The sequence below is a fragment of the Alligator sinensis genome, unplaced genomic scaffold (genome assembly GCF_000455745.1).
Source record: "Alligator sinensis unplaced genomic scaffold, ASM45574v1 scaffold889_1, whole genome shotgun sequence".
Classification (NCBI taxonomy): domain Eukaryota; kingdom Metazoa; phylum Chordata; order Crocodylia; family Alligatoridae; genus Alligator; species Alligator sinensis.
Genome location: NW_005842361.1, coordinates 52,839 through 75,610, shown reverse-complemented (window position 1 = coordinate 75,610; position 22,772 = coordinate 52,839). Strand labels below are relative to the sequence as shown.

The following is a 22,772-nucleotide window of genomic DNA, read 5'->3' as shown; positions in this document are numbered from 1 at the left end:
GCCCCCACACTAACACCTTCATGCTTCACTCAGCCCTTGTCACCATCTACACATACATTTTGGCTCACTAAATAACTCTACCATAGGATAGAATGTGTCCCAGTAGGTACTATCCTATAGTGGAGTTAATTAATTTACTGTGCCCTAATAGGGGCACACATGTAGATGGTGACATTTTACTGTGGAGCTAATTAGTCAATTCCACAGTAAACTGCACATGTAGATGCACCCAATGACAGCTAAATGCAAAATGCACAAACAGTCCTAGAGCAGGGACCAAAACACGACCTCCACCCACCACCTTACCATTAGTCTAGAGAGTCATGCTCCTGACTGCCTTTTTCTTCATGGTTAAAGAATCTAGAATTCTTTTTCTACACCAATGTCTTCAACAGAAGAGGGAGAGGAAAGAGGGGTAGGAGTGGTAGCCCCCAAAACTGCCTGCTTATTAGGGTACCTTTCAGGGACACCTATGTTTGAATCCTCTAAAACAGAAGGAATGGTGAACCTACATCTATATTCTGTCCTAAATACTAAGCTATTGTATCACCCGATTACCAGCACAGCTACTTTATTTTTTAATGTCAGCCATTACTACACTGTTTGAAGGCTGATCTCTATTAGGCATTAATAGAGTATTAATAGAGCATTAATAGAGTAGTAGAGGCAGTATTCTCTATAAGAATACTGGTCAGCTGGAACTCCTGGAGGACAACATATATACAAGGGAATGCTTAGCTTCTGAATCTTGATTGGGGAATTTTGTGCAGAGCTCCTCAGTAGTGTTAAGACATAAACCATCTTTAAGGTCAAAAATAAAAATCAGACACTTTTAGAGGGTAGACATCTCCAGAATTAGGTCACACCTTGGCAGGAGTCTTCAGGATTCTAATTTGGGACTTTAATAATTAAAGTGGGACATCTGGAGGTAAGTACATAAGTCCTTTCCTGGAGACTGAAGCCAGAGTGCTTGTGGGTGGTACCAGACTGACAGCCATCAAAACTGAGGTTTCCTATTCACAGACTAGAGTTAGAGATGCAAACTCTGTAGTGACGCAGGCATTCCCACACTAATACACCTAAGCTATGACTTAGAGCAAGTAAATCAAACAATGGGATCATCAGTGTACACAGCGAATGTATAGAGTCTATGAAAATATTTTTTCTGTGGTAGATAGGTTACAGAGCACTGAAATTATTGACAGTGTTGGATAATTTATACAACGTTGCTTTTTCAAAACAATATATTTCAATGGCTAGTTGAACCCATGTTGAACCTATTATAAAAGGCAACAAAATAGGAAGTCAGGATTCTTTTTATAGTCATGGTTCATTTTTTAAGCATTTTTTTTCCTCAGAACAAAAGAAAACCTTTATATCTTTCATCAGGTTCTGAGGTTTTTAGTTTCTCATACCCAAGATTATAAATAATCTCTCCAATACCTCAACAGTAAAGAATTCTTAAAGCATTTGAGAAGTACTCTTAATTTTTACCTGTCAACATATATTCTTCATCTTTTTCTTGACCCCTGATCAGACTTAGACACATTTATGCTCTCTCTCCCCTTAGGACATTAATGACTATCTTCTAATAAAAGGTCACTATGAAGGATTTGCCTCAAAATGCCACTGGGAAAAAGAAAGATATATTTCCTCAAAAGCGTTATCTCATATGCTAGTATGTACATATATTTCTTACAAATACACTGCACGAAGCAAAGTGAATGAATTCAAATAATTAATGTGAAAGTGAAAAAAAAAACCAAGACACTACAAAAGATTCAAATTACTTTTCTATCTGCTAAAGCACTGTAATAGACTGGCTAGATCAATTGCTGAGTTTTTTTAAATGTTGATTTGTTTCCTATGACTAAATATTCAGCTGGTGTAGTTGTAAGTGTCTTATCTGGTTTTATTGATTTTTTTAAATTAACTCTAACTCTGTTTTCAACAGTTGTATCACTACTCCTTTGAGGTACACAAGAAAGATAGGCATCAAGAACAAATTGTGACTATTACATATCTTTTAAGACAGAAGAAAGTAATAATCATTCTGAAAAGCTAAAGGGTACTCTCATAGTACTAATGCTTCCTCTTTCCCAATTTTCTTTTATGCTTATCTCACATTCACTGTTTTTACACTATTCTGCTTTTTTAATACAGTCCATTTGATTTACAAATAACAGTTTAAAATAACTCTCAAAATTCCTAACTGTATCAGTAAGGTGGGCCCTGTACTAATAGAGAGATACATGCAGTCCCTGCCCTCAAGGGCTTGCAATGTAAAATGTATTCTTGTCTTTTTTAGCAAAGTAAACGAGTATAGTGTATCTTCGTCGAAAAAGTGCCAAAATGATTTAGAGTATATTGGATATGCACCAATGCAAGTATCTTGTATGAACTACTTTACTCTTACAAACTGCTAATACTAGCAGCCAGTAAAAGGAGACAGCTGAAAAAAAGTGTGTAGGCTTTTATTACAAGTTATAGATTCTTTTTTATAAGCTCCCTTAATAGTACAGATATTGCAAAATACAGATTCACTCCCTGACCACTGGGTTTATGTTCATGGAGGATGAACTGTTATGAGAATGGGAAGTAGGATGCTGCAGCCATGATAAAGCCACAAGGAAATATTGAGACAGACCAGAAGGATGAGAGCTGGACTTAATAATTTAAAAACTCACAGCACTATTAGGCAGTTCATCATGATAATTTTCCTACATGTTATTTCCTTTTCCACAATCCCCTTTTTGTGGGTTGTCTGTCTAGAGTATAAACTTTTAAAGGCAGGGACAGACTTTGTTCTGCAACAAATTACCATATTTTGGTCATTTTGATAATAATGAATAGCTTATTGTTAATAAATAATAGTTTGATAATAAACAATAGTTTGATACTGCAACTATTCTGGCTCCTACTAATGGCAGAGGCAGAGGCAAAAAGAGAGCAGTGTAGATTCAGGACTTCATACCCCAGCTTGTACATGCTTTTAACAAATGCTTAGTTAACACACATTTAGTACAGATGGCCTGCTTAACTCTGGATACAGAGTTAACAGGACTAAATGCTTAATGGGGAAATTCATAACTACTTACTGACAGAGTTCTTTAAAAAGTCAGAAAGGTTGTCTTGTAAGCATAAGGCTCCTATACTGAAGGAGTCAGTTCAGTAAGGATCAAACAGGCTCCTGCCCTGCAGCCCTTTTTAAGTGCCCTGACCCAGTTATTACCAATCAAGTCCAGCTGACCTGCAGCCTCTTCCCTTTGATTGGCTCTGGAGCTGCATTTCAGGAACACCTCCAGCACCTAAGCCTTGCTGTACTACACACTGGTCTTCCATCTCTGAGCAGCTCCTGTCTCAGCAACATCCCTGGCTTCCCTAGTTTCTGACCCTGCCTTTGACTTGCTTCTGGGTTTTGGCCTTTGGATTCCCCCTGCACACCTGTTCCCTGACATCTGGCCCTGGCTTGGTTTACTCTTGGAGTTTCCCCTGTGGACTATCCTTCAGACATAGTAGCTAGGTTTTTGATTCCTGACCTGGCATTCTGGCTTCTGACTTGTGGCTTCTGAATCTTGCCCCAGCTCTACCCACTAGGCTAGCCAGGCAACCTGGTGTCCTGTGATAGTAAGGAGGGTGCACAAAGAGACTAAACCTTTTAGCCTTCCTTTTTCCCCCTAATAAAAAGTAACTTGTAAAAGCACTGACTGCTTTATCATTTGCAGAGAGACATACAGAACATGGCCAAAATGGAAGGGTCACACAGGTTTATAATCATTATCTATGATTTGTATCGCCCTAGCAATACCCCATTGTCATAAATGCCGTATAATCATCATGAGATAGTCCATATTTCCAAAGCTTACCTATGATAGAGGTCATTTACTCTGAATCAAAATCATGCTTTGCTGTCCAGTTTAGGTACGTTATATTTAAGTACAGAAAAGAAAGTACTCTTTTCACATTTCAGACCCATGAACAATAAAATAGGAACCGAGTACAAGCATTACCAAGCACTTCTCACAGATTCAGGCATTTTAAACCCAAAAGGGACCATTAGACCATCTAGTTCAGGTTCTTAACCTCATTAAACTCCCCTCAGAAAATCCCAGCTATTAGTTTCACTTTTCTTTGACTATGGGGAAAAAATAGCACAATTCTTCTGTTGCAAAGAGCTCAAAGATCAGAATGCTTTAACAGTATGGATTTCTATTTGAAATCTTTGGCTGTATCCAGACGAACGAGCACATACCTCTTGCAGGATCTCAAAGCAGTCTGAGATGCCACAAGAGGCATGCTGGGAATGAAATATGTTCCCCACACTGGATATTTGAGCTGCTGCAAATACACATGCCTGCATGTATGGATGCACACTTTGGTGATGTCCAAACGAGTGTGGACATTTGGTTTCCCAGGGACAAGTAGGGGCGGCACACCTTGCCCTGCCGCTACTTCTCCCCAGGGAATGCCCATGTCAGGCATGCTTTGGCACGTAGCAAGTTACCCCAGATGGGGTAGGGGAAGCTGGGGCCAGCACTGGCCTGGCCCCAGCAACCTTACCTGGGGACAACGCTGCTTTTGATTGCTTGTAACTGTCAAATTTTAAAACTGGACTGAATTTTTTTGTGTTCAGTGTTTGTTTCAGTTTAAATTCTTGTTCAGAAATTTAAGCTCTTTCCGAAAATTTTGAGAAAAAATATTGTTTACACACATTATAAAACCTAATATCACAAGGTTGTTAAGATAAACTTTATTAATTCTTGTGAAGCATTCAGGTAATATGGTAAGAGTACCATAAAAACATTCTAAAGGAATTTAATAATTTAATATTAAGCTCAGAGTTGGAAAACTATGTGGTAAACAAGGCCTAGAGCCACACACGAGGGTCAAAAAAATATACTGAACTACAATTATTCATTGAATAGGATGGGGGCTGTAGAAAAATGGTACAAAAGGAAATATACAAAAGGTAACAAGGAAGGCTGAAATAAAAGACAATGAAGCAGATTACAAAAGTCATGTATCATGTTGTACATGAAATCTTGCATTTAGGTACCTACCACACTTAAGTAATCATATCATTATTATTAAGTCATTACTAAGTCCCCTTGATGCAGCTGTCCCCTTGATCTGTGCTTTCTCTTATTTAGTGTGCCAGGTATCTTATACACTTTAAGCTACCCTAGTAGAAATCTGACCTTTGCAGACCCCACTTAAAAATTAAGAGTCTTTCATCTTTTTTTTTTGTTAAACATTTTCTCCATGACAGATTTAGAATATCCATCTGTACCTAAATAATGCAATAAAGGAAATCTCATCTCATAGCTCACCCATCCAATTATCCAGTAATTCTGCACAAAATAAAAACTGTTAACAATAGCTGTGAACTAATCCACTCTGAATTGAGCTCTTTGTGTAAAAAATTTCAGACGAACAAGATATTCTCTCTTTCCTCCTCCCCTTCCTTTTCCTGAGATATCACATCTGAAGATTATAAACATCTGTACTTTCAGTTAATTTACGCCAATAGGATGCTGAAATTAAATCCCCCTAGTGGATTGTGTTCTTCCTGTTCTAACTCAGTCTATTTAACTTCCTAATGATCAATTTCCCAGTGCCTCAGAGAGAGAATTTCAATGAATGTTTCATCAGCTAAAATGTGATAGCTTGATGGTTATTTTTATTTCTATATATCTGAGCCAATATTTATTAATAATTTGTAGGCATCTTGCCCTAAGAAAAACACAAGTGGATTAACCATGCAAGTATGCTTAGACTGGGTTGATATGAATTGTCTGCTGTCACTAATGACTTGAACAGATTTTCTATTGCCATGGGATTTATTTCAGATGTTCTACTAGCAAAAATAAAAATATCCCATCAATCAATAGCTCCTTGATTTTCATAGATTCATAAATGTTAGGGTCAGAAGAGACCTCAGTAGGTCATCGAGTCTGACCCTCTGCCCTGGGCAAGAACGAGCACTGGGGTCAGATGACCCCAGCCAGGTGCTTGTCCAGTCTCCTCTGGAAGACCCCCAAGGTAGGGGAGAGCATCACCTCCCTTGGAAGCCCATTCCAGATTTTGGCAACCCTTACTGTGAAGAAGTTCTTACTAATATCCAAACTAACTCTGCTCTCTGTCAATTTGTGGCCATTGTTTCTAATTACTCCAAGGGTGCCCTAGTAAATAGAGCATCTCCTATTCCCTACTACCCAATTTTGGTTTAGTAAGTCTGGTAGTAGCATACTATAATATGGATCATGCAATGAGTATTTGAGATTTAGTGGTTCTGTTCTACACCCAGCTAGTGACTTATTGTGTGGACTTGGCCAAATAAACTAGTATGATGATTTCAAAGTGACTACAAAATTTGGCTCCATATGCTTTGAAAAAAAATCTCAGTTAAGATTTCATTAGCCATTTTAAAAACAATATCCACTCTTTGACCATACAATTTGAACTTTTACTCCCAATGTGTTTTGGAAGGTGCTTTTTAGCTTTTAGTTTGAACACTAGCCTGACTCCACAATGATGTGCTTTTTTCTGGTGCACAGATATCTATCATTATACACTAACATAATGCTTAGTACTTTGTATGTGTTTTCTAAATTGCAGATAACAAAAAAAAAAAAACAAGAGGGAAAGTTCTACTCTGCCAGTGAGGGAAGAGTTACTTGCCTTCAGTGGAATCCTAGCATGGGAAAATGACCACTTTGTCCATTCAAAAAGTTAAGAATTATTTCATTATCATCCAACTACAAAATAAATAAGTTCAAATTTTGCTCTTTTATTCTGTGCTCTTGTAGCTTCATGAAGCATCAAGGAATTAAAATTGAACATGCATTTATACCACCTGTCCAAAAAATAAAAAGGAAAAAACAGATGAAACAATCTAAGTTTGTTATAGTTAAAACAAACACTCAGGCTAGGGACAGAAATAACACATAAACCAATATAAGTGATCAGAAACAGATTCAGGTCTGTAATACAACAGAAGTTCAGTGCAAAGAAACCACCCACAAAATGGCCAAAACCAGTTTAAGATAAACCTGGATGGATGTAGTATCAGAGGTTACAAACAGATGTGAAGATCTCCACTGTATCTCAGAATGCTTTGCAGGAAGCGTTCAGAGTTACAATGATCCCTTGGAACAAGCAGTTCATTTTTTGGTTCCAGTGGGGAGGGGAATCTTGCTGCTGGCTGCCAGCCTGGAGCTGGTTTCCCCTAGCAATGGCCCCTCCTCTTTCTGAGCCTGTCCATTTCAGAATGGGAGGAGAGAAAGGGAGCAGAGACAGCTCATTCTAGGGGTTCCCCAACAGGGTCTCAAGGGTGGAATGGGTGAATTGGACCCATCCCCCATCTCATGGAGGGGACCCCTCCCCCATCTCATGTCCCTCCAGGACACCTACCCCACCCTCCAGCTGGGACTGAAAAACCCCCAGACTGAATTCCCACCACTCCCTTTCCCCCCACCTATTCTGAAAACAGGCTGGCAGGCAGTGCAGACAGAAGTTACAGAAGATACTGCTTTGAAACATCTTCATCTGACTCCTCATATAATGAGGGGTCATATTTTCAACTGATCGGCCATTTTTTAAGCTGTCTGCAAATGTGTGGCCAGATCAAGCAAAAGTTGTCACTTCTGTCTGTGCCCAGACTTAACTGATTTAGGTTAAATAAGTTTATTAAACTTCTGTTCCAGAACCCCTCCATATTTAAGTTAACTCCCAGTCCCCCAGCATGCCAGGATGCTTTGTACCTCCCCCTGCAAACCCCACCTCGTAGAGTGGGCAGGATAACCTTGGCTCAAGATGTCCGAAGCAGGTGAGCAGGGAGGCATACACTAGCACCTCTGGCTTCTGGTGTCAGCCACTGCAGCCATGCAGAATCAGAAGTGAATGTCACTAGGTTATCAGTTTGATCTATGCAGTTTAGACTGACCTGTGAAGACTGAACTGATTCAGCCTCAGGCTTTTTGACTGTCTGTACTTAGCCTCAAGGAAATAATCTGAAAACTAGTAGAATCTCTGTGTAATAACCTACTACAACATTTACTATATTATCCCAGAAAACAATGGATGACCTTCTTGTATTTATCCTGTTTAAACTGGGAGAAACCAGGTAATGTAATGACATGCACTATTAAACTCTTCTAAAATAAATATACTCTCTTCCTGCTATTACCAAAGAATATTTATCCTATTCAGCTGCTTCAAATTTATATTTTCATAAACAATTTACATTTCACCAGCAATTTTTCTGTATATCAGAAAAGAAAAGAAAAAGTTGTCAGAATAATAAATAATAAACAGAAAAAAATCACTAAACAACCACTGCAAGACATTAAATCTGATAAGTTCCAGACTTTGGAGGCACATAACTTAGGTTTCTATCTTACTAGAACTTGCTCAGTTTGTATTGTATTGAAACTGTAAAGTCAGGTCAGAATCATAAAAATAAAGAAAGCTGCTTAAATGGTGTAAAGACATAAATAAAAACTTCCATCTGGAGACAGTATCTTCATTCAATTTGGTTTTGCTTATTATTGATGGTTTAGGAACATTCCATGTGACTGGAATCTTGTTTTCCAGAAACAGGTCAAGTACATTTTAAAACTTGTGATTTTTTCCATAAAGTTTTCACATGCACCACCATAAGAAATTTTCAAGAAAATACTTTCTTTCCATTTCATTAAACCTTTTCCTTTGGAGGTTTTCTTTATTTTAATAAAAAAGTCCAAATCTGAAAAAAAAATCTAAATTCAGACTTCTTTAAAGTTCTGCTACAGTGGCCTACTTTGTAATTACAGTTGTGAAATTCTAAAAGATTTTATCTTTTTCAACTCTAGTACTGAACTCACTAAATTCAATAGAGTAGGACCAGCTTACAGCAAGGTTAAAATTCTTCCAGTTTTCATTACTGAAAAGGAAATATTAATCTTGTTAACATCAAAAGTAATCCAAAGCCTGTAAATTTTCTTATTATTATTTTGGTTTATCTTAAAAAAAAAAATGTTGTATCTGATCTTAAGCATCAAATTTGAACTCACTCTTTTTCCAGTGAAGTTTTAAATGCCTGAAAAACAGAACATTAACTGAAGTTCTCTTTTGTTAAACTGCTTAGAATTCAGGATGCCTTCTGTGATTACTGACTGTTTGCTATAAACTATCAAAACATATTACAGAGAATATGGAATTAATAAACCTAAAATTAAGGATATTGCCAAGCTATTTTCCATAATTTTCAAGATAATTTCCTCTTACTTCTATTTATAATACCCTCTTAAAAACTACAAATTGAAATCCATTTCCCTTCTGACAGCTATATTTTGTAACCTTTCCTCATATCAGTGGACACCAATGAATACAAGTCATCGCCCTGAAATGAATGGGACTACATATGTAAGTTTTGGTAACCTGATTAAAAGTTGTAAAATGTGGTACTTCTATGTTTTTCATTCCCAGGCTTATTATTATACAAATGCTGTGAGTTGAAGCATTGAATCTTTGTAAGCTGGCTTCTTGGACTCCATAATAAAGCCCTAGTTTAATGCCAAGATAATTAGCTAAGGTTACTCTGTGAACAATGCTGTGCACAATCTGAGCCAGTCTCACTTGACTGTGTTATATATCAAAAGCTGATATCTGTGCTTTTGGTTACACTTACAGATTTGTAGTGGGGTTTGTTTTTCCATTGTACTTGATGCAAAGATGACCCTAAAGAGAACAGAAAATGAAAGGTGCTCTTGTATCATCTAGTCCATTTTAGTGTACTTGGTGCAGAATAATCCTCTAGGGCAAGACTAAAATCTAGAAAATAAGTCCAATTGGCCGTGTACAAGGCAAAGCACAAGAAGCATTGCTCCATTTTCTCATGCTCACCATGTCAGAAACACTCACAGCCCATGTCCCTACAAGCAGGAACATGCAATTGTTGCATGGAAAAAAGCAGCAGCACGAATTTGTGCTGCTGCTTTTTGCCCCAGCTCACTCCTCTGAATGTGGGGTTAGCATGAGAAAAAATGCTCTGGGTTGGGTAGAAGAGGCTGAGGCCAGCACTTGGGCTAGACCCATCAGCTTTACCTGGGGTCCTGGTGGACTCCCAGGGCTCCAGTGGCAGCAGTCCAGGCACATGGAGCCTGGCTGGCAGCCAGAGCACGGCTCTGGCAGGCCAGGCTCCAGTTCTGGGCAGCGCACACTGCCACCACATGTTGCCCCACTTTATTCTGGTGCAGGTTTGACACCAGGATCTCCTGGTGTAAAAAACCCCCCACCACCCTGCAAATTAGTGGTGCGGCGAATGCCTGTATGTGTGGTGTGTGCGGTTTGCAGCACCACAGACGGGTCTGTGGTGCTGCAAACCGCATGTGTGAACTCATCTAGACGCTCCAACAGTGTGTGAAAAGTACATCAGGCAAAACTGACAATAGTATCAGCATCCTGAAGAAGCACAGGGAGAATAAATAAGGAACCAGAACCCACACCTTTCCAAATTCAAACAAAATAGACAATTGAAAGAATGTCAAACAACTAGCAAGAGACACCAGCCCAGATCCACAAAGTTATTGAAATGCAGCTCCTATTCAAATCTAGTTAGGCACTTATATGCCTTTCGGGATCTAAGCTCATGTATTTAGCCAAAACCATCTCTTCCTACATAATCCCTTACAGAGACACATGGTTTAAGGCCAACACATTGATTCTTGGTACCAATTAACAGAAATAGGGTTCCTGTAGACAAGCAGCAAGGCTGCTCCAACTTGCTGTAAATCCAGCTCATGTAAATTAACATGTTCCAGCTGCCTCCAGCATCACATGTATCAGCATCCCTGTGCTGAAAAATGGTGGTAGGGTGCTTTAAACTAAAGCTTGTTCAATGACATTTAGGTCAAAGCACCCCACTACCATTTTTCAACACAGGGACACTGATACACATGACACTCAGGTGTTTTTAATTAGTGTGGCTCATTAATTCATGCCCCCCCCCCCCCCCACACACACACATACCACCACCACCTCCTGGAGCACATCTATAAATGCTCATAATTTCACTGACTTCTGTAGGGGATTTCCACTTGGGTGAGGATGACAGATTTTACATAAATCTCTCTAAGCATTTTACAAAAATCCTTCAGATCCTCTGTTTTCCTATGGATCTGTAAAGTCATTCATGAAAGTTTTCTGCCACTTATTCTGACCCTACTAGAGCTTTACAATGTTAATATATGCCACGTGATATGTCGGCAATAAAAGTAAAAAAATCAGAATGAGCCATCAGCAGAGTAAAGGAGCCAACAAGGAAAACTTAAAAATACTGGGGTGAGCACAACATATTCAAAACAAGATCAAATTTGATGACTCTAGCTTACACCAGTGCATAACATTTCCTTGAGCATTCTATAGAGCCCAAAAGATTCTCTCAGATGGGGGGACTACCGCCACAGCAAGCCCACTGGGCAACTTTTGCAAATCCAGCAGGCTAAGGCACTTAAGGGAGCCTACCCCAGCCCTAGAACGATGTGTGGGGAAGGCAAGGGCCCCCAGTGGGACACTTACGTGCCTGTACACCAATGCCAGGAGCTTGGAGAATAAACAGGAGGAACTGGTCCTCCTGCTAAACAAGAACAACTACGATCTCATAGGGATAACAAAGACCTGGTGGGACTCCACCTATGACTGGGCCACAGGTATAGAAGGCTACACTTTGTACAGGAGAGATCATGTGGACAAAAGGGGCTCTCTACGTCAAGGAAAGCTATGCGTCCCTGCAAGCTGTCACTGGCACACAGGGTGGATGACTGGAGACTATCTGGGTTAAAATCCATGGTGAACATGGCACAGAGGACACAATGGTGAGAATCTACTACAGACCTCCTAGCCAGGGTCAAGAGCTTGACCAGGAATTCGCCAGGGAACTGACTGAGGCTGCACACTCCCGGTGCATGGTTGTCATGGGAGACTTCAACTACCCAGTCATCTCGTGGGAAGTGCACTCGGCCAAATCTGAATGGTTGCAAAGCTTACTCACATGTGTGAATGAGCTCTATATGACTCAAGAAGTCTATGGACTGACAACAGGCAAAGCGCTGCTCGACTGGGTACTGGCAATGGGGGGATGACTTAATCAGTGACCTAATGATCAAAGGGAAGATGGGAGACAGCGACCATGAGCTGATCTGTTTTCCCATCCACCACAAAGCTGGCAAGTCAGTCAGCAATGCAGAAGTCCTTGACTTCAGGAAAGCTGGCTTTGACAAGCTCAGGAGGCTTGCTGGAGAGGTCCTAGGGGACCACGACCCAAAGGGGAGGGGATTTCAGGATGTGTGGTTGCTCCTCAAGGGAGCAATCCTGGAAGCACAAGCAATGTGTATTCCATCTCGGAGGAAAGGCAGTGTGACAGTGGTGTGCCGCCATCACGGGCACAGGCTAAGGGCAGGAAGGGTTGCGGGGCGGATACAACCCCAAAACAGAGCCCCGGGTGGGGGTACTTACCTCCGGGAGAGACGGCGGCATCGGAGCCGAGACCGCAGCAGCAGCTGCAGCCGCAATTACGGCCACGCAAGCCGGCATTACGCCGGTTATTTAAGCAGCTGTTCCCGGTGAGCGAAACAGCTGAGCCAATCGCAGCGGCCGCCGCGGCCACCGCAGGAGAGTTCAAAAGCCCCGGCAGCACCCGCGGGCAGGGGGAGCGAGAGAGAGAAGGAGAAGGCGGGCAGCACGGCCGGTGTGCTGCAGCTCCCCCGTTAGAAAGGCACCAGCAAGGCTGCAACGGATCCACGCTGCAGCGGAAGCAAGGTTTGGAGCCCCTGACAGAGGCAGGAGGAGGCTCGAAGCCTCATTCAGAGGCAGGGGGCAGGAAGCTCCCTGTCCTACCCCAGGTAGGGAGCAGAGAAGCTCCAGGATCCCTCTCGGGAGGAGGGAATCAGGGGGAGCACTGAGGCTCCCTGCACGGAGGAGCAGGTACCCTAAGGGAAATAGGGGCAGAGATAGGTGGAGCCCTCCCTAGGGATTGCTGGGTCCCGGACATCAGTACAGGAAGTCTCCCCACCCAGGCAGAATATTATTTCTAGAGGAAAAGGGGAGGAAGAAGGACTGCCAGAGCTAGTGGAGGAGCCAGCGAGAGTAGAAGACAGGCTGGCCCAGTGATATCATTAGGCCTGGGTACACATAGTCGGAGGAAACCAACGGCAGGCCTGCAGTGTACCGCAGGCCACCATACCACCAGCACGTGATCGGTTGGCGAGTGGACGGGCTGTAGGGGTGGCGGAGCCCTGTGGAACAACAGAAGAGTCAACCGTGAGTACACCCGCACTGGGGAACCCCTCAACTAAAGAACTCCACTGAAACCCTCTCACAGATCAAACATAACAGCAAAGTTGTGGCAGGCGGGACATGGGGAGGGGCTACCTAGACGACGGGTGGTACCGGATTCGAGACGTCCGTCATCACAGGCAGCAAAAGGGCACAGCAGCCCCCTTGGCTCTGCAGGAAACTAGTGTCTAAAAAGAAAGACCTATAAAGGATGGAAGACTGGATCCACCTCAAAGGAGGAGTATTCTGGACTGGTCTGGACCTGTAGGGAGGAAACCAGGAAAGCCAAGGCTGCAACTGAACTTCAACTGGCTACACGTATCAAGGATGATAAAAAGTCCTCTTTTAGACATGTGGGGAGCCAAAGGAAAAGCAAGGATAACATTGGACCCCTGCTAAATCATATGGGACAACTGACAACCGACGCCCAGGAAAAAGCCAACCTGCTTAATGGTTAATTTGCATTGGTTTTTCACCAGCCCCAAGGGACGGCCCTGCTCAATAGGGTACAGGACAGCCAGGGTGAAGGAGAATTGTTACCCTTCATCAATGTAGATCATGTGGAGGAACACCTTGAGAGGCTGGACACCTTCAAGTCAGCTGGCCCAGACAGTTTACACCCCAGGGTACTTAAGGAGCTGGCAAGCATCATAGCTTAGCCACTGGCACAGATCTTCAAGAACTCGTGGTGCTCAGGCGAAGTGCCCAAAGATTGAAAGAAGGCCAATGTGGTGCCCATCTTCAAGAAAGGGAAGAAACTAGATCCAGGGAACTACAGGCCCATCAGCCTCACCTCTATCCCAGGGAAGATCTTGGAAAAAATGATCAAAGAGACTATTCTTGACAAACTGGTGGATGGCAACATCCTGAGGGATAGTTAGCATGGGTTTGTTACAGGCAGGTCTTGCCTGACCAATCTCATCTCCTTCTATGACCAGGTGACATATCACCTGGACAAGGGACAAGAGGTTGACATCATATATCTTGATTTTTTAAAAAGGCTTTGATCTGGTATTCCATGATCATCTCATAGAAAAATTGGCCAACTGCGGCCTCAGCTACAGCACAGTCCGATGGCTGGGGAATTGGCTCCGAAGTTGAACCCAGAGAGTGGTAGTTGACGGAAGTCAATCATTGTGGTTCTCCATGACCAGTGGGGTCCCCCAAGGCTCCGTCCCTGGGCCTATACTTTTTAACATCTTCATTAATGATGTGGACGTTGGTATCAGAAGTGGACTGGCCAAGTTCGCCGATGACACCAAACTTTGAGGTAAAGTGTCCACAACCAAGGACAGGATGGTGACCCAGGCCGACCTTGACAGGCTCAGAAAATGGGTAGACAAAAACCTGATGGTGTTCAACACCAAAAAATGCAAAGTACTCTACCTTGGAAAGAAAAACCCTCAGCATGCTTATAGGCTCAGCAGTGCTATGCTTGCTAACACCATGGCCGAAAGGGACTTGGGGGTTATGATTGACCACAAGATGAATATGTACCACCAATGTGATGTTGCAGCTGGTAAAATGAGCAAAACTCTGGCTTGCATTCATAGATGCTTTTCAAGCAAATCCCAGGATGTCATCCTCCTGCTGTACTCAGCTTTGGTGAGGCCACAGCTGGAGTACTGCATCCAATTCTGGGCTCTACAATTTAAAAAGGATGTGGAGAAGCTTGAGAAAGTCCAGAGGAGAGCCACGTACATGATCAGAGGGCAGGAGAACAGGCCTTATGATGAGAGGCTGGCAGCTAAGGGACTCTTCAGCCTGGAAAAGCGCAGGCTCAGAGGGGACATGGTGGCTGCCTAAAAGTACATCAGGATCTGGGGGAATGCCTGTTGACCAGAGTGCTTCAAGGCATGACAAGGTCAAACAGTCACAAACTTCTCCAAGACCATTTCAGGCTGGACATAAGGAAGAATTTTTTTACTGTGCGAGCCCCCAAGGCCTGGAAAAGACTGCCACCAGAGGTGGCACAAGCAGCTACTCTGGACTCCTTTAAGAGACGTTTGGCTGTTTATCTTGCTGGGATCCTTTGACCCCAGCTGACTTCCTGCCCATGGGGCAGGGGCCTGGACTGGATGATTTCCTGAGGTCCCTTACAGCCCTAATGTCTATGCAGCTATGAAAAAAATTGCCATACACTTTGTAATCTCTCTCACAGATAATGATATACCACAGAAAAACAAGTTCTTATTTAAAAGTCTCAGATCAAAAACTAATGTTCATGTCCTCACCTTATTTAATTTTATGTTATATCAAATGCAGGCATTATATTTTAATGCTTACTAATGTCTTTGTCTGTTTTATAAGAGCTAAAATGAGAGCCATCCCTAGGAGTGACAATGATATAAAGTGTTGTTCTAAACTACAGATTTTCTTTCCAAAATAAGCCTTTTATGTCTTCTGCTTTGCTCTTGCCAATGTCCTAATACATCAGATGTGTTTCAACTTTAACGGTGTATTAGTTCTTGAGTAATTAGTGGTCAGGAAGATGTGAATTGCAAAACACAAATTGCTCTGTAACCGTAAGATTTCATGCACACAACATATTTCCAGAGAAGCAAAATTAGGCAATAAAGACTGAAGGAGCAACAATAATGATACAACAGCCAGCATAGAGCTATTTTATATGTGACACCTTAAAACCAGTACTCAGAAAAAATTGGCATGAACTACCAAGAGTTTTCTAAGGAGGCCCCATTATTTTAAGGCTTCCGCATTTTGAAACTCAGTGAGAGCTGAAAAGGGTAGAAGTGTATGAGACTTAAATAAGGAATGTGAGTTACGCAGGAAACCTTTTCAGAGCTTGAAAGGGAAGTAGCCTGATCCCATGCAAATGGGGGGACCAAGCTAACTTATTTTTGGTAAGCCTTTTTTATTATTACTGATTACAATTACACACATTTTGCTGAAAGGTGGTTAGTTGTGTTAATCTCAAAGTTAGGCAGAAGGTAGGGCAGGGTGGCACCTTAAAGGCTAACTGGTTTAGAAAGACATGAGTTTTTGTAATCAGTAGCCTACTTAACAGATGATCATTCTTTTTGCTGGTAAAGATTTTAAAAAAAGTAAAAAGCAATCTTAATCAAGGAGCTTGGAGTCTAAGAGGCATATTTGAGATATATTCCATAAAAAATTCTGAGGTTTAGGTTTTCACATTTTTTCATCTCAAAAGTAATTCTTGCTTCCCCTTTTCTTACATGTATGGGTGAATCCAGGATTTTATAAAGATGGGTGTGGGAATAGTGACTGGTGCTATGGGGCGATTACATCCCAGCTCCTAAATCCCCACACATGTCTGGACAAGCAGACCACCCTACAGGAGCAGCAGCCGGGGACTTTTAAGTCCTTGAATTAGGTAAGAATTCTGCCCCCCCGGGAACTCTTGATGCTGCCTCTTCTCCCCTCTGTACTTAGCAACACCTTACCTCCCGTCCCATCTACCCCTTCCCCCACCTGCAACTATCACTGTTCTGGGCTTCCTTGGGGGCTGGGGAAGCTTCAGAGCCAGGCTCAGATAGGGACAGCAGCAGTAGGCTAGTTCCCCTTCCTCCGTCTTGCTCCTGAGCTGGCAAGGAACACTTGAAGAGATCAGGCATAGAGGAGAAAACTACCTACTGCCTCTGTCTCAGGCTCCCCACACAGCCTGGCTGCAGCGGGGAAGGACTGGCTCTGGCGCTCCCCCTACCTCCTGGGCAGTAACCACAATTCAAGCCATGCAAAAACAGTGTAATGCATACAATGCATTAATTCATACAGTTCAAGACATACAAAAAAAATTCAAAAGCAATACCTAAACAAGGAGCTACAAGTTCCTCAACTCAAAATTTACAAAACTATGAAAGGTCACACAAGGCTGAGAATTATACTGGGTGCCCTGCAAGAGGAGTTCAGTGTAAGTGCTGCAAAAAGAGCAGATATTCTAATAGCAACTGTGACCACCTGAAACATGAGATCCTGCTCCTGCCCTTGTTTTAAGGTAATTTGCATCATCACAGATCCTCACAAAAGGTGAGAGGTTCCATACCAGCTATGAACTGACTGCCCAGAGTTTTCCATCTATTGACTCCTCTGTGAAATCCTATGAAATATGAACTTTCATTTCTACCCAGGAGAACTTTTACAATCTTTTCTCCAATGACTGATGAATGATGTTTGTGCCCAAAAGCTTGCAATTAAAGACTTTTTTTGCAAAAATCTTGTTGGTCTAATAAAAGAGAGCATCTCTACTACAAGTCCTGATATTCTAATAGAGCATTTCTTGAAGCTTTACATAAGTATATACATGAAGTTACTGTCCTCAGCATGAATAGAAAAAATTTCAAATCCATAGAGGATAATATAATGTGTACTGTTAATATTTCTCCAAAATAGGGTGGAGACTACTTGAACTAATTTTGGACACCAGTTCAGCTGTCTAGCTCACCTCAATTTTTTAGTTGCAATATTTTAGGACTCTACTTCTTATAGAACCTAAGTTGCATCCAGTGAGCTGCCATTTGGAGTAAATACCTCTTCTTGATTGCCTATCTATAGATGTGTATATTTTAAATCTAAAATATAAACCTGCTGAATTCCATATGGGGCAGACTGATGTTCCTATCCTAGTCAGATGTCCGTCTCCTTCATTAAATACAACTAAGCAATGGACTTACTGCTCTACCAACATAAAGCACTGCTATGTTAGCTCTAGTTTTTGGTATTATGAAAAACAGTGCAAGGAAAACTTTTAGCTGAGCTAAAGGGATTGTTCACAAAATTAAAATTAGATAGAATGTGATGCTGAACACCAGAAATTACATCTTGTTCCATTATTTGAGAGATGCTGCAACATGAGCTTAAACTTGTAAAGAATGAGACTACTGAGGAAACAGTTTCCTGAATGGATCTCACTAACTGTAGTAACAAAAGAAAGTGAAGTACTCATCTCTGCATGGACTGGGAGGCTTTAAGGCAGTCAAATAAAGCCATAAAGATTGAAAAACTGTTACACATAAAAATAAAATGCTTACAGAACTTTATATTGCAAAGACATTTTGTATTCTTGATCTACAGAGAGCATACCACAAAGCAATGCTACACAAGGACAGTGGGCACTTCACAGAATTTGTCACACATGATGGACTTTTTCATTTTAATAAGGTGCCCCACAGACCTATATTGAAACCCAGCACCTCTGAAAGCATGATGTAAATGGTCCTTCAGAATCACTCTGCATTCTAGTGTTATCTTGATGACACTGTGATTGGAAAGATAACAGAAAAATGGGGAAGGGGGGGACCTGTAGTACAATGCAGTAAGCTTCCTTTTTAAAAAAAGGATGTGTTACATAAGGTGTTCACTGACTTCTTGTTCCAGAGTAACTACATGTATGATATGGACCAAATTATTTTTAGAATAAAACAATTATGAGACCTGCACCAGCAGCAAGGAATGGATGCTCAATGAAACTGAACTTTCCTCAACATTGTTTCAGACACATTAGCTGTGTCTACGTGAGTGGGGGACTGTGCAGTTGTTATTGCATAAGCAAATACTAAATGACTGCACAGTTACCAGTGTTACTGTCCAGTACTGTCGCCACACTTTTTTTTCAGATGCTACTACGCAGTAGGTCATTGCTACTGCGCAGCAGTGTCTTGTGTAAACCTGCCCACTATCATCTTTTGTTTGGGATATAATTTCACAACATGGACTGAAACTTGACCCATATTATATTATATCACTGCAGTTTCAGTGCTGCCACCACCAAGACATAGCAGAATTATGTATTTTGGACTTTACTTACAATATTCCAATGTTATTATTCTAAACTATGCTACAGTAGAACCATTAAAAGCATTACTTTATGGAGCCTCAGATTCATCCTGGCCAGCTACAAGGCAGATCAGTTTTGAAACTGTAAAAGCTCTGAGCAAGAATAGTCCCTCCCCACAAAGTTTGATGCTGGATCACTTACTGATGCAAATTCAGATACCTTAGGCTATGGGCTTTGGCCCATACTTACCTATATCTATTATGAAAATGCTGTGAAGGCATGCATTTGCTCAAAAACATGTATAGACACCAAGAAAAAAATTTAATTATTAAAAAGGTAACATTGGCTTGTGGGCTACAGAAAAATGGAAAACTTACCTTCTGGGTGTTAGATTCAAGTGGCACATGGATCATGGCCCTTTGATAACACTGATAACAACTGGTTTCAAAAGATCAGAAACATGAATTACCAGGTGATCAGCAAGATTACCACAGTTTATATAGAAAACAGACCAGGAATAAAAAAATATGATACTAGATTGCTCATCTCACATGCCTTTACCTTCATTTGAATGCCTCCACAAAATTTTGAAAGAGAATTCAAAACAGCAGTTTTGGAAAGAAAATCTTCATTACACAGCTAGTACAACTTACAGAGCTACATGCCATGCAACAACACAGAGGGTACCCACTGAATTACTCCACAGAAGAGAGATTTTAAAAATGAAATATCATGAGAACATGACTGTCTAAGCCTGACATACTTGAATATAAAACAAATAGTCTAGAACCATCAACAAAAAAATTAATAAGCACAAATGCCAAGGATCCGAAATGCCATTTACTTGCGTGCGTAAGAAAACCTGGAATACTAGAAAACAAAGAAAATCCAAGTTCTTGCTGCCTGTCCAGATTTCTGAGAAAAAAAATATCATTTACTAATAGCCATTCCAATTATTTTGCTTTATCTTCCCCAGATACCATCCAAGAGATGGTTTCTGATAGACATTCAACCAAACTTAGAGGATCAGCTGTGTGGACAAGGGGTTATGCAAATACCAAAAAATAAATAAAGAGGGGAGGGCAGGATTCATTTTTATTATATTTGTTGGATACTAATATAGAACAGGACACTATAATTCTTTATTATTATTCCGTAAACTGGGGAATGTGCTTTTCTTCAACAAAAGGGGTAACATATAATATTATATTGACACTGAGCAGCAGAGAAAACACTGGTGTGCCCAGATACAAAGTAAGGACAGACACACCTACACAACTTTGTTTCAATGAAGTATGTTGAAACTCATCCATACCTTTGGCTGAGTTGCTATACAAGTCCCTATCCCCATGTAAATCTTCCTTGGTTTTGACTATAATTAAATATGCTAGCCTCATCTAGCTACTGTTCCTTCTCTGGCCTAAGGGTCAACAGCCTGTATTCCTTGAGTACTTAAACAAGCTAAACATTTTTGTGCATTGCTGAGTTAGGCTGGGACAACAAGCTAACTCTTCAGTAAAGACAGCACCATTCCTCATTTTCCTATTTGGAAATAGGGGTAATAAAATTTTGCCATGTCGGAGAGGTGCCGGAAGGATAAATACATTAAAGAGAGAGTCATGCCATATAGATTTTTACTTCAGAATATGGATTTCACTGCACTGCCCTTCCATACCCTCCAAGGGCCTTCCAGGAATATTTTCAGAAAAGCACTGTAATACTATTTAGTACATGTAGTTTGAATGGCATCCTCACTTAGAAATGGGCTGATTCCAGCCCAAGTTAAGGAACTTGGGTGTCTATTCCACTCCCACCAGGTATCTCCAGATATGGACCAGAGATTTTTTCTACATCAGGGTTGACAGTAGTTTTACTAAGAGGTTAGATTAAGGACCTAAATAGGATACTTTAGATAGAAGTGATCATATCTCAGGCAGGGGGTTGAATTAGGTGACCTCTGGAAGTCCCTTCTAGCACTATTTCTCTATGGTTCTGAGGTCTGAAATCCTGATAAAAACTTGGTTTGTGCAGCAAAAACATAACCTCACATACACTGTAATGAAAGCCATTAAAATAGCTAAAAAAGTGAATGGAGATTAATAATAAGAGAAGTTAATAGTTGAGAGAGACAAAATTGAGGGGACAATGTATGACCTAGATGTTCCGATTAAGCCTGACTTTGTTCTGACCAGGTCTACCAATTCATATAATAAGTAATGAATTTTACAATGCCACTTCCAATGGAAGCCCTAGAAGGATTAAAAAAAAGTGTGATTTTTCATCTGAGAGAGAATAAGTTGTCTTTACTTATTTTAACATGAAATAGAGGTCTGAAAGCAAAGAGAGATAAGACACTGATTAGCAAGAAGATCGAAAGCAAAATTATTGCCTTAATTGAAAAATCAGTTTCCCTTTGCTATGCAAAAACATTGTTGATTAAAATGATACAGGCCCTCCACTCATGTGTATTGATCTTGCACTGTGCTTTTCCTTGATGAAGTTATAAAAGCTGTACAGTTTTGCTACGGATTAAGCCATCATTTCTCTGAACCACATGAACCTCATTCACTAGCCCAGTTAGAAACAGTCATTCACAGCAGGGTCACATAATGCAAAATATCTCCTTACAAAGCCTGCCAAGTCAAGTTTTCCTGGTGTATAGGAGAATTCAAATATTGATGCAATCTACTATTACTATATTATTTCCCAGCTATGATACTTTTCTCCTTCACTCTGTTATTCTTCTTCAATCATGTCATTTCAGCCTGTATTGCATATCACATAACAGTAGCCAGAAATAGCTGCTGGTGTAGAACAACATGTAAGCTACAAAACAAGACTGGACCAGTTTAAACCCCGCACATTTTGGATGCTAATATAAAAACTTATTTAATTTGAACCTTTCCAATTTCTACAGACTTCTCTCTTCACAATAATATTGCACACACATTCTCCCTTCCTACTCTTCTACCTAATGACACCCTTCAGGCAGAGCAAAAGAGAGTGATGGATGGATGGATACGAAATTTTAAAACTCCCAGCAAACTGTGCGCCAGGCAATTGGCACACAAACTTCCTCCTTTGGATCCCAGCTGTGAGCTCTACAGAACTTGGTAACTCTTCCTCATCCTGTCTCTTCTCCACTCTACCTAATGACATTGTCTAACAAACAAGATTTGTAATGTGAAACAATACCTTTTATTGGACCAACTTTCTAGTTCAGAGAAATGGAAGACAAACTGTCGAGCACAAATTTCCATTCCTCAGATATTGGAAAGAAAAAAATATATCCTAAATACCAAGTAAAATAATCACTTTTGTTTCACATTATTGGTGAAATAGACCATTTAAACAGGAAATGGGTAGTTAACCTGTGGAGCAAAGAGAAGTCATCAGAAGCAGTTACAAGCCAAGTAAATAATAGTTGCAATATTTAAAACTAATTATGTTAATAAATAAAATTATTAGAAAGGAAAGAGGATCATTATCATGTGTGATAGACAGCCTGATCAAATGTAAGGATGTGGACTGCTGAATTCAAGGATTGTTTAGTTTGGTTGAAACAGTTCAGCCATTTCTAAACAGGTCAGCTTTATCTGTTGGCTTAGATTACAAGCCAGCCTTTACTGGAGACTGCACATATTCTTGCAGTTAGCCCAAGTAATGCATATGTAATACAAAAAAGACTAGCAGGGCTATTCTA

At 40.9% G+C, this 22,772-nt stretch overlaps 1 protein-coding gene across 1 annotated transcript in view; it reads right to left on the bottom strand.

The window, feature by feature from the left end:
• LAMA2 (laminin subunit alpha 2) overlaps positions 1–12,573 on the bottom strand; it is a 559,328-nt gene extending 546,755 nt beyond the window's left edge. The window contains exons 1-2 of the mRNA XM_006029173.3: positions 12,496–12,573; positions 3,099–3,162 (exon numbers count right to left, since the gene is read on the bottom strand). Of these exons, the coding sequence (XP_006029235.2) occupies positions 3,099–3,162; positions 12,496–12,573 (142 nt within the window). The remainder of the gene's footprint in view (positions 1–3,098; positions 3,163–12,495) is intronic.
• Positions 12,574–22,772: the final 10,199 nt, after the last annotated feature.